General features: G+C 36.7%; 2 protein-coding genes across 3 annotated transcripts in view; one reads left to right on the top strand and one right to left on the bottom strand.

The window, feature by feature from the left end:
- The window catches only part of TXNDC12 (thioredoxin domain containing 12), a 24,194-nt gene extending 23,579 nt beyond the window's left edge, over positions 1–615 (bottom strand). Inside the window, exon 1 of the mRNA XM_011370499.2 lies at positions 184–615. Within this exon, the coding sequence (XP_011368801.1) occupies positions 184–280 (97 nt within the window). The 5' untranslated portion in view covers positions 281–615. The remainder of the gene's footprint in view (positions 1–183) is intronic.
- An 822-nt stretch (positions 616–1,437) lies between these two features.
- BTF3L4 (basic transcription factor 3 like 4) lies at positions 1,438–18,564 on the top strand. 2 transcript variants are annotated; one of them, XM_011370497.2, is made up of 6 exons: positions 1,438–1,589; positions 4,746–4,812; positions 8,272–8,385; positions 16,475–16,676; positions 17,504–17,563; positions 18,105–18,564. In XM_011370497.2, the coding sequence occupies exons 2-6, from the start codon at positions 4,759–4,761 to the stop codon at positions 18,149–18,151; spliced, it is 477 nt and encodes a 158-aa protein (XP_011368799.1). In that variant the 5' UTR covers positions 1,438–1,589; positions 4,746–4,758; the 3' UTR covers positions 18,152–18,564. The 2 variants fall into 2 exon arrangements, with proteins under 2 accessions (XP_011368799.1, XP_023392550.1); XM_023536782.1 differs by lacking the exon at positions 4,746–4,812 and having other exon boundaries at positions 1,485–1,589.
- The last annotated feature ends 863 nt before the right edge of the window (positions 18,565–19,427 follow it).

The raw sequence follows: 19,427 nt of genomic DNA, 5'->3' as shown, positions 1-19,427 counted from the left end.
TTCCCTAGACCCGCTACTCCCTACCCCAAGAAATCTTCAGAGTCCAGGGGCAGTTGAAGAGGATAAAAAGAAATCTGGCGTGACCTAAGAGATAGAACGGAAGGGGGAACGTGTTAAAACAATAGGGTTATACTGGGCTAGGACCCAGGATGAGTAAAGATTAAGATAAGAATGCGGTCTGACCCTTTCCAAGCCCAGTATGTCCATCAGAAGAGGTGACCAGGAGCAGGAAACTGAAGCCCAACAAACAGGTGGCCCCGAGACGAGGCCGCGGCTCCATGGCGGTAAGTGCGCGGGGGCCACTGGGCTCAGCAGACGCAGGGCCGGAGTCCTAGCAGATAGTCCGCGCTGTTCTCCAAGTGCGGCTCAAGCCTACACCTCGCGTTCCCAGATTTTTTTTTTCTAGCCTTTAAGGAAGTGATGTTAGACGGATGTGGGTGGTGCCTCCGGGGGTCCGGTTTGGGACCGAGTGAGTTTAAAGGTGCAGATCACGTAGAAGGGTACTGGTGTTGTTCTTGAGCGCAAGTTGCTTCCTCTCACCCCAATTCTGGATGTTCAGTCGGAGGGCGGAGAGACAAGAAAGGTGGGCAAAGCTAGTGGGGGTTGGGGAGGAGACCTGAGAACCGTTGCTGGTTGCGTCCGCCAGCAGGCTAGCCCCGCCCCCCAAGAACCGCTGCACTTAATATCCACAATGCAAATTATTGATCCGTGAAGTCAGCAGCTCCAAACTGTAGGCCGGGTGCCCGTTGACCTCGGATCCCACTTACTCTGCCGCAATTATAACTGACTAGACCAAAACAGATTTTATTCTTAGGTTCCTGCTCGGGTCTCGAAGAGACCTGGGCGAACCTGTTCTGCGATGCCTGGTCTCCGTGCTTTGCAAGAATCCCTCTTTCTGCTGGACAAACGCTGGACCTTATTTTTCTTTGCAACGGCAATTCTTCCACTCAGTAATTATGCAATTATGCAACCAACTGATGCAAGCTCCAAGAAAACCAAATATGGTATCTCTTGTTGCAAAATTGACCTAGCTTCTTCAGGGAACCAGGACATAAGTCACTGCAGACATTTAAAGCGTAAAGCTTCTTCTGGTTAAATCTATTTTTGTTTTTAAGCTGTGAGTCCAGTGTTTCACCTCAATTTTTCCTCTCTGATGCATAACAGGTCAAAATTTTCCGTCTCTCCTCCTGCATGGAAACTAATTGAGTCCACTCCGGTAGAGTCCAACAGCGCTTACTTAATGCCTGGTGAAAGACATCTGACAAAGTACAGGCCCAAAATACACACCTCCTTTATTAGTCTCCCTACAATATTATAGGCACGGACACAATGGGACACTCGGAAGACTGCAAGCTCCAGAATGCAGCGCGGCCACCTGCACCTGCCGGCTTTCTAGTGGGAGGCACAGAGCACGCTGGGCTTTGTAGTTCGCGAATGCTCTCCCTGGATAGGCTGCTCTAGTGAGGGCCGGCTGTGTCACGTGGGTACTGCTCCCGCCGCCGCCGCTGCCGTCGTCTTTCTCTGTCTCGACTAAGGCAGCCATCTTGCTCTTGCCGCGTGCTGGTGTTGGAGGACCCTCCCTGCTTCAGGTGAGACCCCCGGCGGTCCCGCCACTTCAAGGCCATATGCCGCTGCGCACGGTCTCCCCCCGCCCTCTTCTTCCGACACCCGCTAACCGCTCGGGCTGCCACTTCCGCCGTGGCGTGCCAAGTGGGGGCGGAGGCGGCTAGCCTGTCGGTTACCGGCGGCGCAGCTGGGGGTCGGCACCTGAGGGAAAGTCCCCAGCACCACCGCCCCTTGTGGGGGCGAGCGGGCCCGCGCTGTTGCCACCCAGATCCCGTCCCCGCCTCTGTCCTGTTACTCGTCAATATTCACAACAGCAATGCTGTGAGCTTTGAGCTTTATACAGCTTGTCTGTTGTCATCTCATTTGATCCTTCCCTACAAACAGGGAAACAGAGGTTCGCAACCCCCAGGCCCTAGCGCTTGGGGCCAAATTATGTTGCAGTGCTCTTCACCTCGAAATGGCAGTATTTGTTTACAAGTTGGTCTCGCACTCTGGGACGTTGTCTTGCCCATCTTCATAGCCCCATCACACTGCTTGATGCTTAGTAGGCTGTCAGGAAATTGATAATTGACCGACAGGCACAGTGTTACTAGTGAATGGCGGTTTCCACTTCCGTTCCCACGTTCTTTCACTATACCATAGATGTCCCCTCATAAGTGGTAACAATAGTTGCCAGTTTTTAAGTATCTACTGCGAGCTATATACCCTGTGCTTGATAACTTAACCTTTAACCCTTAAAACAACCCTGAGAAATACGTGGTGTTAAACCTTTTCTAATAAGGAACAGAAGTTCAGAGAAGTAAAATACCTTTCCGAAACCCTCAGTGATTGAACCTTGATCCTTCTGATTCCAAAGCCCGTGTTTCTCCTTAGAGAAACCCCACATAATAAAAAAGTCAGGACTAAAAGTCGAAATTATTTCATCTGTATAAACGATGTATGTGAGAAAGTGCCTAACATAATCCTTGGAACTTAGGCACTCAGTAAATATTGATTAAAACTTCATTATTTACACCCTTTCTTGAGTCCTTGAGGGAAGGGCTGAAAGATTCTAGGATCCCCAGGGAAGAACTCATTAATCATATAGCCTTAGGAAGTTAATTCTCCATTTTAATCCTAGGAAGTGACTTCCTTCTGGGCTCCCATTGGTAAATCTATTAATTGGGAGAGAAATAAACTTTTATTTGTTTATAACTTATACCTTGCTGCTGCTTGCAGGTATTTGAGATGGCCTCACATACAGGACAGTAAAGTACAGGTTGGCTAAGGAATAGGGAATTAAAGCAGGTGATCTTTACGGTTTAGTCCAGATTCTGAGCTTGATATATCTTCTCTTATAGAATCTAATCCTCTTTCCTACTTGAATTCTACACACCCCAACAGGATTAGTAGTCAAAGGACCACCCTTCTTCCTCCCCTACCCCATTGAGTTTCGAACCTAGCTAAAATTCTTTTTCTCTGAGATACTCTTTGGGAACGAGTTCTCTGTTGTCTTGTTGTCTTGATTACCTGTAATGGAATCTGTTCTTTCATCTGCGCATTGATATAAAAAGTTAACTTTGTTGCATTTGTTTTTAAAGAAGTCAGGAGTCTATCTTGATTTCGCCTCTTCTCTTCCATCTTTTCTCAGGGATTGTCACCTCAAAATGCAGAAGAGTCCCAAAAGGTTTACCCTGTATCTAGTTCTAGTATTTTCACTTAGTCCCTATTTTGTAAAAAAAACCCAAAAACCAAAAAAAAAAGTCCTTAGGCTTTTTGTTAGTTCATTACACCTTTATGGTCAATTCCTTTGAGAAAAGTGAATATTGGTCCTTTTCTGTGAATATTAAGTGTAGAAACTGGGATTTACATAAGCAAATTTAAGTCTATGGCAAGTTGACATTGGTACACACCTAAGACTACTGGTTTTGTACTGTAATCACATTTCCTCCTAGAAGAGTGTTTTTAGCTGCTTGAGCATTGTGATAGAGTACTGAGCGAAGATTAAGGAATCATAAATTCTCAATGTTATTTGAGAACTGGACTTTATGTGGCCTTAAAGCAGAGATATATACAGGTTAGTGCCTAAGTATGGTGTCAGAATACAGAATGTTTAGTACTTATATAATCTTTGATTCTATTTAATCTTTTTTCATCTGAATGATTATAAAGAGGTTAGAGAATTGGCCAAAAAAAGGTTTGCTAACCACCTTTTCCTTTATTCCATCTCTCACATATCAGTAATGATCTGTTGATCCACAGAACAAGTAAAACAAGACATTGGCTTCTTTTTGTATATAGACTATGGAATTTTATGACCCATTATAAATGTAAGGACTTTTCTCCCTTAGTAAAAATTACCAGACTAGAATTCATGACTTTATATGTTCTCAGAATTTTCAAAATTAAGATTAGCCTTAAAAAGCTTATATTTAAGACTCTCCTTGCCTTCTCCCCACTGCCCTCTAGAAAATTTAGTATTATATAGCAGAGATATGTTTTTGTCAAATTGTGCAGTGAGGTTTTTACCCTGTATGCAAGAATATCTTAACAAGTATGATATACTATATCAGTGCAAGGTATTGAATGAACTGTGTGGAAAGTGCAGAAGTGCTGAACGTCTGAAAATCTGGGCTGTTTCCCTATTATTAACATATCATCTGACCTTGAATAGAGGACATGACTAACTCATATCTTGACAGCTAGACGGCCTATTGTTGAATTTGTCTATTTTTTTTGGTCTTCTATTTATGATTTACAAATACAGAATGTGTTTTGGGAGAAAAAAGTCTACTTAAAGGTTGGGCTAATAACATTTAGTAACAGCTCTCTGCTGTAGAGGTTTTTGAGGGAAAAACTGGCCTGCCTACAGAGAATTTATAATGGATTAGGTTTTACTGAATGCCAGAGTACCAAATTATGCTTTTAGGAAGGGATCTTCAAATAGGTAACTTTGAATCTCATTCTATTTTCTATTTGTATATTTGACTCCCTTGTGGTATTATTTAATTTGGTTCTTTTAATGTCTGGTTTATGAAGCTAGAAAAGTTATTAATATTTATTAAGAATATAGACAGTATTAAAATGATCATGGTGGTGATAAATACTATAAGCTCAGTGAGCCAGAAGGTACTGTTGCATAAACAGTTATTTTATTTTGGTAAACAGTGACTTTAACAAATCTGTTTTTCCCCCCCTAGATTTACCAACAGCATGAATCAAGAAAAGTTAGCCAAACTTCAGGCTCAGGTCCGGATAGGGGGCAAGGTGAGTGTGGCGTAAGAAAAATTGATAGGCGAATGTATTATTATCAGATAGAATTGTTATTATTATTTTGGATTTGTGGTCATTGACAATCTAAAATCTTTTCAATAATCCAGATCAAACCACATTCCAATTTGAAAATAACTTGTCTGAGTCTAAAATAGAAAACTAGAAGACTTCACTCTCTAATGGTGCAATGAAAATAGCCACCTTTGTTTGAAGCCTCTTAACTTCTGGTAGTTATGTGACATGAACAAGTTATCCACCCTTGTAAAACTTCTGTTTTCACATCTGCAAAACAGAAGTAATCCTACATAAGATGCTTCTAAAGATTAGAGTACTATTTATAAAATACCTGACATGGTGGCTGGCACAGAGTAGATACTTAATAAATAATAGCTATTATTATGTTAGACTCACCTGCAGGGCATTCCAGATGTTAAGGTTACCTCTTCTTGACTGGATGCACTTACTGCTACAGTTAGGTTTATAAATGGTTTAATTGGAGATGCTCAAGCTGATGGTACATGTTCATTGCTAGGTTTTCCTCCCAAATTCCTTTCTATATGAACATGAGCATTCTTATTCTATTTTGAAGCCTGAGGAAGAGCTCGTTCTGAGCGCCAAAATCTTTGATTCCCTTTAGCTCTGGCCCTAGGTTCAAGGAGAATATTCTACCCTTATCTCTGCCCAATACAGCCTTTGCAAAAGGAAAAGCAAGAATAGTGCTTACCTCAGATTTGGGGAGAGGGGTAGGTAGGACACTATGTAGCAGCCCCATTGTGTCATTTTCTTTGATGATAACCACAGCGCCTGGTGATGGGGACAGGAGAGGGTAAAGAGAAGTAATGACTAGTACTTTCTTCTTCTTTCATAGTGATACTGTTATATGACATTAGAATCATAGTAACACATTCATGTAACTAAAGTAGTCGCACTGTAGCATCAAATATACTATAATGTACCAGTGCAAAATCTAGGGACCATAGAATATACCTGAAGAGCTTGATACAGCACATCACTATTATATATATTTTAAACGAGGTAGTTGGCACATTCATTCATTTAACTAATTTGTTGAGCACCTACTGTGTGCCAAGCACATAGCAGATAAACAAGTCAAGGTTTCCTGCTCTTGACCCAGCTTGAAAGAGAGACATGCTTGCACTTACACTACAGAATAGTAAATTTAAAAAATGAAGTACAAGGTGTTCTTGGCGTAGAGGAGACAAAAAAGTCATCACTGAGCTGAGATTTGGAGAATAAGGATTTATCACCAGGTAGACAGGTGAGAGGGTAAAGGTAGGTTGGAAAGGGACTCATTCTCATACATGAAAAGGCACAAAGGATGCTGAGATAACATGGTGCTTAAATGGAATGGTTTGCTTTACTTTGGTATAGCTATAGTTTAGAGTATATAATGAATAAAGAATGGTAGGAAACCAGGTAATTTGGGGTTGTATTATAGCCTTATATGCCATACTAGGAGTTTAGGCTTTTATCCTATAGGCAAGGGGCAACTATTGAAAGATTTTAAGGAGGAAGTAACAGTCATTCTAGAAAAGTAACTGCTGGCAATGTTGAAAATGAAATTAAATAGAAGTTTGCATAGAGGAGAAAATTGAGAGGCTATTGCCATAATATGTGGGACACAGATTTCTGAGTTGGAATTGACTGATGGAATATGGGAGATGAAGGGGAGAGAAAAGAGTCTGAGATGACCTCCATATTTCTGGCTTTAGAGACTGAATATATGGTGGTACTGCCAGCTACAAAACTTAGGAATATAGGACGAATAGTTTGGTAGACTGATAAGCTTATAGACATGTTGAAATTTGAAGTGTTTGAGGATCATTTGAATTGATGTATCCAGCAAGCAATTGAGCTATCCCTAAGTAAGGAACATTCCCAAATAAATGACCGTCCATGTAAATAGTCACTTCTAATCCATACTTCAGAAACAATTTCGTTAAACCTCTGCTGCTACTGACAGAGCTCTTCCCTCTCTCACCCCCACCCCCGCTAGAGTTGCTGAAACTGAAGCCTCTGTCTACCCCCAGTAAGGCTGAGTACTACTGCAGGAGCTGCCCAGAGACAGAAATCTCCATTTTTTCTCTCTTTACTCCTGCCAGGTCTCAAAAAAGGTTTAGCCTTTAAGACTTAGGCTGCTTTTGTTAGTGTTTCAGTTCTGCTTTAGGTTTCATTTTTGTAAATTGGCCCAGGAATTTTATCCATTATTTTAAATAGTTGTTCAGTGGAAAAATATATTTAGAGTTTCAAAATATCCATTTAGAAATAGGCTTTTTCTATCTCAGCAAATAGTATATTTTTTCAACGTCTTTACTCAGGCCAATTCTAAGCATCATTCTGGATTCCCTTTTTCCACATATCCTGCATCCAATCATGTTTGTTCTTCTGATATTATGAAGTCTCCCCATCTCCACTGCCACAGCCCTCATGTCATCAGGACTGGTATAGTAGCTTCCTGATTGATCTCATTATAGTTCATTTTTCACAGCAACCTCAGTCATCTTTTAAAATCAGAAATCAGATCAAGTCATCTCTATGCTTAAAACCCTCCAATGGCTTCCTATTGCAATGGGAATAAAATCCAACTCCTGCCTATGGCATTCTAGGCTACATGACCTGGCCCTTGCCTATCTTTCTGATTTCATTTTCCTCCTCCTCTCTCATTGTTTACCCTGTTCTAGCCATACTGGCCTACTTTCTCTCTGGAGACACAGTAGGTTCACTCTTGTTTCATTCTGCTTGGATCACTCTTCCCCTAGATCTTCCCATGGATCTCAGCTCATGTCATCTCTTCAGAAGGACCTTCCCTGAACATTCTAATAAAGTAGTGCTTGGCTCTCACCTAATACTCTTTATCATTGTTATTATTTTTTTTCTTAATACTGTTGCCCCATTTGAAATGATCTAATTTGTTTACATATTTATTGACTTTTCTCTCTCACTGTAATGTAAGCCCTTTGAAGAAAGAACTTGATCTTTTTCATTACTGGATTCTAGGCTCTAGAACACTCACATAGTAGGCATCTGATTCTTAATTATGTCATAATCTCCAAAGTTTTAGAATATCTTTAGATTTTATTGTCAGGGGATGGTAGGTACTGTTTAAAAAAAACCCATCCCTTATAATGTTTGAAAGTTGTTATAAAGCACACTAAATTGCTGTGAAGTTATAAATTATTTTTTATTAGAAAACTTTTGAAAATATATTGAAATGATAAAGGCTAGGTATTGGATAAAATAAGAACTGGCTAGAACTGACCTTCAAAAATCTGGATTAGGCTGACAAATACAACTCTGACCAGTCTTACTAATCATTACTATTAAGTCAGCAATTTATGTGGGTTTTAGTTAGAGTACTGTGGATAGGAAGACATGTGATTACAGTTGCCAGATGCAAGCCATGCTAAACCCTTCTGTTCAATTATTTTTCAGGGTACAGCTCGCAGAAAGAAGAAGGTGGTACATAGAACAGCGACAGCTGATGACAAAAAACTTCAGAGTTCTCTAAAAAAACTGGCTGTGAATAACATAGCTGGTATCGAAGAGGTATGATCACTTTGTAAACTGTTAAATTATGCGGACAAAAAAGCATATTCACAAATAATTATTTACACTTTTCAAACGTAAAACAGCAGTTTAGAAGAATCCGATATTGTCACTTAGATGTCTTGGTGGACTATAGCTGTTGAATTTGCTTACTGTATAAAATCGGATGATTGACCAAAAAATGATTTTAGTAGACAGTTAAAGAATTCATCATAGTTTTCAGACTGAAAGTTTTTCACGTATGACAAAATTATGGAACTGATCTTGAATTTTAATGTAAAATAAAAGACTATTTTAAATAATATAGAAATAAACTCTAAGATTTCTTCAAAAAAGGTGGACTTTTTTTTCCCATTTTCCCACTATTCTACTCTACAAAATCTTTCTAATTATTACCTCAGCCAAGAAGCTCTAGCAATAGCTTTCCATGGATTGGATTTCTTACTAGTCCTCTCTCAAAAATATTTGGTTAAATTTTTAAAAAATCATTTTATTATATTTTGATGATACTACTATTCTCAAATATGAAGTCAAATGTTGATGTTATTTCAAAAGACACAAGAACAATTATAACATTAACTATTTGTGATCTTTTACCATATAGATCCACTTCTGCCTAAAGATCCTATTTCTGATAGTTACCAATGTTTAAATTTTCACTGCCGTAAATTAGATTGAATTATCAATACTATTTGTGGTACCACCTCACCAATGAAAGAGGAAGTACTTGCCTGCTTTATGTCTTGTATTATTGAACACCTGCCATACAGAATTCATTATTTACATTATAGATTAAAGAAATCCCCATCAGTGTTTCCATGGACATTGCTTTTTCAGATCTTTTTCCTTTTTCAGATCTTAACGCAGATGTTATTTCCTCTCAAGCATTCCTGGTAGCACACATACACATTTTTGCAAAGAAGGGTTAGGTGCCTTTCCTATGTGCCTCATAATGCCCTGTATTTACTTTTATTATGACATTTATTAAACTGAATTATGAATTTCTTTTTGTTAGTATTGCCATTACAGGTTTAAGTTTTTGAGGAGTCATAGCTCCTGAACATTACACAGAAAATGGTACATTATAGGCAAGTACACACTCTCATTGAGTGGCTCCCTGTATATGCTGTCTTCCAACCCTCACCAACTAGTTGTCCAGAGGAAATATGCATAAGATCATTAACAATGCAAAGTCACAGCTGTAAAATTAGATAGGGAGAATTTTTATTTTTCTCTCTTTCTAAAATGGTTTTTGAGAACTAAGATATTTCTACTTTATGTAATGCTTTGCAGATCTAAAATAATTTTGTTTAGGAATATCTAGTATGCTATATATAATCTGGCTTGCTTCAAGCATATTTAATATTACTCTAAAGTAAAATTTTTCTTCAATTTTTTTAAAGAAAGTGATGACACATACTTGGTTTAAAAACAGCTATTAGGAGGGGGAAAAAGAAATTTGCATTAAATGTATACATGAAAACATACAATTTTCATAAACAAGATGTGAAAAAATATCTTAGATGAAATAACATTAATTATAATTTTTTTTTAATTTGGGATATTTTAAACTTGTTTCAAAGTACTGAACTCTGAAGAATATACTATCTTTTTATTTTTTGGCAGTTTAAGAAAAGCAGGTAAAAACTTTTGAAAAGAGAAAACACCATTGCCAAATAATATTACTACGTTTTCTGTACTTAGACCTTCAAAACATCAAAAAAGTAGAAATTACTCAGTTTGGTGCGTGTGGAGCAGGGAGATCAGTGGTGGGTTTCAAAAACTTGTTGAATGGACTTTGCCAAGTTCTAATCTTACTTTCAGTATTGGTGATTTTTCCCCCTCCCAACGTTTAATTTATGTCCTCTTCAGAAACTTTAAAAACTGAAGGACTGTTAGGATTGAGACAAGATTCTCTGATCTTTTATTTATTCAATAGTTTGTTGATTTGGTGTAATAGTTATAATATATGTAGGTTTCTTTTACATATTATCAAAGACAGATAAATCCAAAGCTGTCAAAGTAATGGGCAGGGGAGTCTCAGAGACTGTTTCAATACAAAATCAAGTAAATGACCAGGTTTTAGGAAGGAATTCCTAGGTGCATTCCAAGAGTATAACCCAGGACTGAATTTCTGGAAATGTTTTATGTTCTGTGCATTTGAAGATATTTGGATGTGCTTATTTAGTAATCTAGTTGGATATAGTGACTGCTGTCACCTTTCTTCCCCGATAACATGAATCAATAATAGGAACTGTTCCATTTCTCAGAAACAATTGATTTTATAAGTTATTTGGTGAAATGTCACCCAAAATCTGAATCTCTGATTCATATGGCCTAGTTGCTGCATAGAATTTTACTATTATATTCAGAGGACAGCTTCTCTCTTAACTAGGATATAATTCTGCCTCTATGAAACCTTCCCTGTCTTTCCAAGCATAATTAATCCTTTCTCTGTACTTACACTGCCCTTAGCTTAAATTGCTCTGCTATAATACATTTATTATTACAACCTCATATTGTGGAGTATAATGGTTACTTATTAACCAAATAGTCTGTTTTCAGTAGATTATAAGAGTCTTGACAACAGGAACCATTTTTATTTATTATTTATAGCATGCCGACTCCTATGTTGAGATGTCTTGAGCCTTTTAAGTTTGAGATACTGATTAGGAGGAATTATTCTGCAAGAAGTTAGCTGTAGGGAGCTGGAGCTCAGAAGAAAGCTTAGGGCTAGGAATGTAAATTTTGTAATTGTACACCTAAGTTTTATATTTTCCTTTTCCTGGTTATTTTTCCTGAACCACTTGTACAGAAAGGGTACCTAAAGTTACTGGTTAACTCTTACCACAGTTCCTTCTTCCTCCAACTAGAGCCTCAAGTGCTGATGGGTGGACAGCTGAGTATAGAAAAGTAAAAGGGAAACATTATGACCCATCCACCTTATTCCAAACCAGTCTCACTTTATCTTGTAATTTCCTGCCCTTTTTTTTTTTTTTTTACTATATTTTTATTGTGGTGAGAGATATATATATATATATATCTCACCACAATATTGTAAAACCACCACCACCATTATCTATTTACGGAATTTTTCATCCCAAACAGAAACTCTATGCCCTTTAGGCAGTAACTCCCTGTTTCCCTCTCCCTCAGCCCAAATAATGTCTGACCTACTATCTTTCTCTGTGGATTTGCCTATTGTGATATTTTGTATAAGTTGAATCATATAATATTTGTCCTTCCATGTCAGCTTACTTAACTTAGCATAGTGTTTTCAAGGTTAATCCATGTTGTAGCATGTATCAATTTCACTCCTTTTATAGTTGAATAATATTCCATTGTATGGATAATACCACATTTTATCCATTCATCTGTTGATGAACATCTTTTGTTTTAAAAGAATTTTTACCTCCCTCAATATAAAAGTATATTGTCATTGTAGAAAATTAGGGTATGTAGAAATTATGAAGAAGATACAAACATTGAATCATAATACCATTACCCAGAAATAACTACTGTTAGTCTTTTATTTCTTTCCCATTTTTGTATGCATATATTTTTATATATGTACATAAACATATCTGAGACTAGCTAGATATACAATTTGGAACCTTTTTTCCCCCCAAATAGCATGTTATAAAAATTGTTTCATATTGTTAAAATATTCTTAATCATCCGTCTAGATGGCTACGTATATTCCAATATATCATATAACCATAATTTAACATGTCTTTATTATACATTGTAATGCTTTGATAATAAAAGAATCACATGTTGGACTTTTATGTATATAAATAGTTACCTTCATCTCTGACTTCCTTCAGATAGATTCTTAGAAATGCAGCTGAAAGAGCGTGAACATTTTTAGAACTCTTCGTCCATATTGCCAAATTGCTTTTCAGAAAGGTATGCCATTTTACACTATCTACAGCATAGCTGTAGAGAATTCATCTCATCAGGCTCTTGCCACCAGAGTATAAGAGAAAATGATCCCAGCATATCATATAGTGTAATGACAGTTCTTAGTGTTAGCTTATATCAATGATAATAGGTTATACTTTATACTAGCCTTTAGAAATAAGCAGGTGCTGAGCTTAGAAGGATTGATTGAGAAAGATACTGACTTATGGGAATATGTGCAAAGCCCATACTCCAAAATATGATATCCCTTAGCCTCACAAAACCGCAGATAGTTATGTGCCTTATTCTTAAAATGTCTATTATTTCACTCCATTAAGATATAGGAGGAAGGCAAGAAAAAATGAATTTTCTGATAAACATTTAAGGTGCCACTACATATAGGAAGCAGTGGCAGTAAATTGATTTTAAGACAACTGTCAACTCTCAGAACTGCAGCTACCTGGCCTAGTGGGGATACAAAAAAAAAATCACAAAAATTTAAACCTCTCTGAACTGAGACGGTAGTTGTCAGCAAGAGCTATGGAGTCAAGTATAACTGCAAGCCTCCTATAGCCATAAAAACTTACTGCTGTGTAGAACTAAAGCTTCAGATTTGCCAGATAGAAGGCTGCTGTGATTAATGTGTGTGCCTGACTCACAGGCTAGCAAAAGCAGGGTTTTTTAAAGTTTTGATAGCAACATGATGGTGCCACCCAGCAGTTGCCTCAAATGACTTAAATTGGCCCTAAATTCTGTAGGACAGTTGGGCTAATTCTGAAAGCTCAGAACTATAGGAAAAGTCAGGCCAAAGATATACCCCAGAAAGTTCTGGGCATCTTCAATGGGAGCATTACTGGTGATGTTTCTAAACTGTGAGGTGACCCCTCATCTAGCATTTTGGAGTTGAGGTCTGATAGTATCCATGACTTTAGAATAAATTGTATAGGAGGTGTCCTTTCATTCAGCAAATTTGAGTGACTTACGTGCTGGACACCTGGGGGATACTATGTCTAGTAACGTGTGGTCTCTGACCTCAAGAAGTTTACCTTCTTGTAAATACAATTATACTACAACAATTATATTTAATTGTAAATCGCATGAAGCGCAGAAGGTTTATAAGCCTTAAGTTTTCACAGAGAAAGAAGCATCTGACCCAGGACTTGGATAAATGGGAATTTGCAAGGTGGAGAAGCAGGAAAAGGTTCTTCTAAACAGTGAAAACTGCATGTCTAAATGCACTAGGCATGAGAGGACAAAATACTTTCTGGTAACTACAAGACATGTCAGTATTGTTAGAACAAAAAATAAGAGCAAGGGCATCTGCTGTTTTGTACTGGGTTTTCAAAAATGCCTCCTCCAATTGCTCAAGTAGCATCCTTACTTTCAATTACCTGTTAAGTGGAAAAACGTTTTGACATAAAGGGGCTGTTTGACTGATTGAAAAGGGGACCTGAATGCCAGTATAATAGCTGGTTTAAATAGTCTTTGTTTACTTGTCTGCTCCTTGTCCTTATACCATCTAAGAATATATGACTTATTTAGACCAAACATAAGCAAAATCACTAGAATAACTGAATTCTCTCTATAAAATGTACACAAATTTGCTTTGTGAATTTAACAAATTCCTTATCCCTTTTGCCTCTAAAAGAGTAGAAGAGTCTTAAATGAGTAGCCCAACAATTCATCATTTGATAGTTTCTAATAGCTTGTGTCTAGGAGCTTTATATAACCATGTCATTTGCTCAGTAGAGAGGAAGGAATGTTAGATTGAAATGAAATATTCTGGCCTTTAAACTTCTACTATTTCATTGTCTATTCTAAAATTAAACTCTCTACCCCTTTCTGGACCTTTTTATTCATGAAGCTACATCTTTTATACAACCCCATTTAAAACAATTTAATACATTTATTTCTATTTCACAGTCTGAGATGGAATTCATCTTGCTTTTCACACTAAACTCAAATAGCATATTTCATACTACAAAGACCAACATCAGGACATAAAATGTAACTTAACATTTAGGCCTTGAAAAAGAAGCTTGAACAGAAGGAAAATTCATGAATTTGTTCCTTTTGGCTCCGTGTTAGCCTCTTATTTATTTTGTAGCCAGGAAGATATATATATATCCATATATCTGTGCTGTTTTTCTTTTGCATTCTCCTTTTAGCCTATATTCTGAGATAAATAATTCTCTAGCAAGCTTTCATGGGGCCACAGAATTGAATTTTTATAGGCAAATAAATGTTTTAAGAATACGAATGACATTGTAAGAAGGAAACCAAACAAAGTTGTGAAACCCAGGTTTGTGTTCTGGGTTTACACATAACCAGCTATTTGTCCTTGAGTATGTTGCTTAACCAAGAGCTCTTGTCTTTAGTATTCATTTCTTTAACAACAGATTTGAACTGGAAGACCTCTAAGTTCAACAAATAACATGGGCAAGAAAAAAAAACCAACAAAAGACAAATATGCGGCCTGACTTTTTTGGTATAATATTGATCTCAAATCTGTGATTTGAACGTCTGTGAAATTTAAAAATCTCAAATTCCAATATTTGAGACTCTTTTCATACCTGGAAGTATTGTACAAATCCTTTATTAAATTATATGGTTTGGTCTTGATTTGGAAAATATAGTCCTACTGTGTCTTTATTCTTTTCCCAGACTAAAATTATGTGATTCTAGGATAGATCCAGAGCAACATCTAATTTCATATCTACTACACTGCCTCCTTCTCAAGCTGTTCCTCTCCAAGATTTTTAGCCACTTTAATATTAAACTTTTCTAATTTAACTATAATTATCTTCAGAACTTTATAATTTATCTTTTTCTAAAGTTAATATAAAGTATTTTTAACTCACAATATTTGTTTGGGACAGCTGATTGAATGCTTACTGTGTGTAATATACATAATAGAACCTCAAGTACAAGGCTCAGAGAGGGGAGGGTAGAGAATTGAAAGTGATTTTTGTCAGGAAAAAAATTGGGGAAATTATTTGTGGGGTTTAGTTAAGTTTTCCAGGGGATTTGCCTTTATTTTCTCTGTGTTCCAGGTCTTGCCTGAAATTTAGAACCCCCTTTCTTCCCCTTCCTTTCTGGTGCTATCAGTGGTGGTGATCACCTCTGAGGAAGAAAAGCCCACTTCCACTGACCATGGAGAACACTCAGCATCTCTGCTTGATTGTGACAAGGGCAATTTTTGGATGGATCATGAAATGCTTCTAAAGTAGCCAAGAATTAACTCTCCTAACCTTTTTATGTAATAAGCATGTTACCACCCAGGTAACTTATCCAGTGGAGTCAACTACATAGTGGAATCGTATTATTTACACATTTAACTTATGCAAATTCAACTCTACTAAAACACAGAAAGCGAGAAAGAAAAATAACATTTTAAATAGCTCATGTTCAACCTTTTCAGTAAGTCCCAGGCAACCTTGAAACAGTCGGTTCATATTGATGAAAGCTTTAGAAAGAATGTGAAGATGGTTTTAAAGGTTTCCCAGTAATTAATAAAGTATGTTCAGGTGGACAGGCAAGTTGAATGGGAGAGCTTCTTTGACATTTATTTTACAAGGATTATTGAAAGTTATTGAGAAGCAATACTTCAGTATTACAGGAACTGACAAAATCTACAAAATGACATGATGAGAACAAGTTGAAATCTTTAAGTTTACTAAATGTTCAAAGGAATGAAACAACTGATTGGTTAAATTTCTGAGTGTTCTTTATGGATTTTCAGTGGTTATTTTTACCATACACTCTTATTCCATTAACAACCCACCCCCTAAGTAAGATGCTACCCACCAAATGGTGTCTGTATTGATAGTATAAATTGAGTAAGATAATGGGCATTTCATTAAGAAGCCAGTTATTGGCTGATTATTACATTTTTTAAAAATGTGGGCATGAAATTTTTTCTCGTAGTAGAAGTCTTTGAATTTGAAATTTAGATTCTTTGACCATTCTAGTAATTTGTGCATCTATACCATTTACTTTGTTGGTAGGGTCTTTTTCCACCTATATGCACAGCTTATATAATTACTTACATAATTAGCTTAGATAATTACTACCTTGGAATTACATAACTACCAAGCAAAAAATCATAATTGGTGAAATTGTTTTTAAAAAGATACTTTTAGTTGTACCTAATATGTGAAGTACATTTTTCTTTCATGATCTACAGGTAAACATGATTAAAGATGATGGGACAGTTATTCATTTCAACAATCCCAAAGTCCAAGCTTCCCTTTCTGCTAACACCTTTGCAATTACCGGTCATGCAGAAGCCAAACCAATCACAGAAATGCTTCCTGGAATATTAAGTCAACTTGGTGCTGACAGCTTAACAAGTCTTAGGAAGTTAGCTGAACAGTTCCCTCGGCAAGGTTGGTATTTTAATTTAGTACTTCTTTTCCTCCCTGCCTTAATTAAAGAACCTACTGATTTAAAAGGTGTCTCATTTTATACTGGAAGGATTTGCATGTATGTATATTTTACTTTTATAATGTTACTTGTATGCTTCAGAAATTTTTGAATTTGTTTCTTTAATAATTATGCAATGTGGCATAGGGAATACTTGGATACATTTTAGTAGTAAGATAGAATGTTGAGAGTTACTACCTAAAGGAAAGTGCCAGGATCTGCAGGCCACATTTTATAAACAGTCAATTTGATACTCACTTCTGACTAATAACAAGAACATAGTGTTACCACAGAACTACATTTTTAATATTGTTGATTGTACTCTAGATGCAGCAACCATATATTCTGAATTTCCAAGATAGTTCTGGTCACAAATGTGCCTTGTCACCCCTAAAAATCAGAGCCTATTATTTCAGTGCTCGTGCTACATAGATGTATACTTTCTTACACCAAAAGAGATGGAAAAAAATCTTGAATATTGATTTTATTATTTGGAGAATAAATTAACTATAATGTCTTTTTATTCAAACTAATCTGAAGTACTCTTTTGCATATAAATTTTACCATCACTGCCCATTGAAATTGCCAGCCGTATTTAGCATATATCTAATAAGTTAAAGTTTTATTGGTTTTAGTATTAAGTAAAAAATATGGCGTTAGATTAGACAATATTTAGCTTTTTTCTGAAAAACTATATTATATTTACACAGGAGAAAAGGATATAACAATATAAGTGTGCCTATAGACATCTTTGTTCCCAATGACTAACCTTGAAACAAACTTTTCATAGTGTTGGATAGCAAAGCACCAAAACCAGAAGATATTGATGAGGAAGATGATGATGTTCCAGGTTAGTGACATTTCTTTAATTTTAAGATTTTTAGCATTTTGCTTATCTCATTTAATTCATTGCATAATGACTTACAGTTTTTTTTGGTTGATGGTAGCTCACGAGTTTAAATTGATTCACAATGATGAGGATATGAGCTAACAACAAAGAACTTTTAAAAGCCCTCCCACTTAGAACTTAGGATCAGAAATTGTCACACAAAGCTCTGCTGCCTGCATTTATTAATAAGGAATCACTGTGATTATAAATTTGTATAGTTATTATTAAAACATTTCCGTGGGAATTTCAATTAACATGTGAAAATGCTGTTTACCTTAGTAGTTTGCATAGACAAAAAAAGACTAACATTTCCTTTAGGATTACTGTTTTAAGCAGATAAATGAAGCATTGATAGTAAAATGCCACCAATTCATTTCTTCCTCTGTCCTGTATATTTTCAGGCTAATTCTAGTAGCAGTGGTTTTGTTTTATTGAGGTTAGAAGTTAGGAATCTTATTTACCTCTTTTTTTGGTATCTTTAATTCATTTACTTTTTTTTCAGATCTCGTGGAAAATTTTGATGAGGCATCAAAGAATGAAGCTAACTAAAATCTTTTCTGGTTTTTGGAAGCTGGCATGGACTAGATTTTAACAAATCAGCTATGTGGTTCCAAAGTTTCACAGACACGGAGAACATCAACTGTTACTAGTTCAGTAATATAAATATTTTGTATATTAATAATGCTGTTTGTTCAGCATTTTTCGGTCATTTGATTTTGCATTTTGCACTTCCTCCCAGGATCTCTTCTTTTGGTCAAAATACGAAGTAATGTTGCAGTTTGAGGGTATTTTGATTTTTGATTCTTGGCTTTTTGTTTCATTTTTTTGTTTGGGTATTTTTGGTGTGTGTACGTTTATGTATGCGTGTGGGTATGTGTGTATACAGTGGAGAGCAAATTGGAAAACAGTTCTATTTATCCTCCTTCCCCCAGTAGAAATAAAACAAATCTTTACATTTGTTACTTTTATTTTTTTCTATGAATGTACAGAATTAATGAAAAGTGAGTCTCTTGGATTTCAAATCTGAGGAGATTTTTATCCTTGGAGGTTTGGTTTTAATTTGCTCGGTTAACATTTTTTATACATTTCTCTGGGTTTAAAAGGTTTTGAGATATTTTTCCCAGCTTCATGCTGGTGTAAATGGGTAGCATATCTTTGGTGCAGTTGCCTTAGACTCACTTACCTAGTCAGACCCAGAAGAATTTCTTCTACTAGTTTTCTTCCTAAATGCCCTTTTTCCTCTCCTTTTGGTCTCCAAATGGCCCGGTCAGCCTTTGGTAATGCTCTTCCTCATCTTCCACCTAGCCTCAGAAGGATGTTCTCCATACTGAGTTACGTGAGTGCCTAATCCCTCTTTTTGTAAGACTTTATTCCCTCATCTTGAGGAATAACAGCTCCGTCTTCAACTTTTTATTTCCTCCTTGGTTTTATAGTTCAGTAGATTTCAAACTGGAAAAGCTAGCATGTGCTTGCTAAATAATTTTATGCCAGCCTTATCCTGTATCCTAGCTGTTCTTAATAGCAGGTGCAAAATGCCTCTTTTTCAGCAAGGTTGAAGTTGAGAGTGTCCTTTTTGAATCAGAAAAAAATAGGCCATTGACTCATCCCCCAGCACAAATGGGCATTCTATGAAACGTTACTGGCCCCAGGAGGATTTCTTTAACCACACTCCTGCTCTTGGCCTTGAACCTACCTCTAGATTGGATCTTACTATTATAGCTGCTCACAGCATCCTCCTGCATGCTTAGAGTAATGCTTTGGGCAGAACACTGGTAAAACACTATTTATTTTTCACCTCCTTTCAGAGGACTTGGAGGTAAGTTGC

The sequence above is a fragment of the Pteropus vampyrus genome, unplaced genomic scaffold (genome assembly GCF_000151845.1).
Source record: "Pteropus vampyrus isolate Shadow unplaced genomic scaffold, Pvam_2.0 Scaffold170, whole genome shotgun sequence".
In the NCBI taxonomy this organism is placed as follows: Eukaryota; Metazoa; Chordata; class Mammalia; order Chiroptera; family Pteropodidae; genus Pteropus; species Pteropus vampyrus.
Note: the sequence above shows the minus strand (reverse complement) of the source record. Positions and strands in the feature narration are given on the sequence as shown.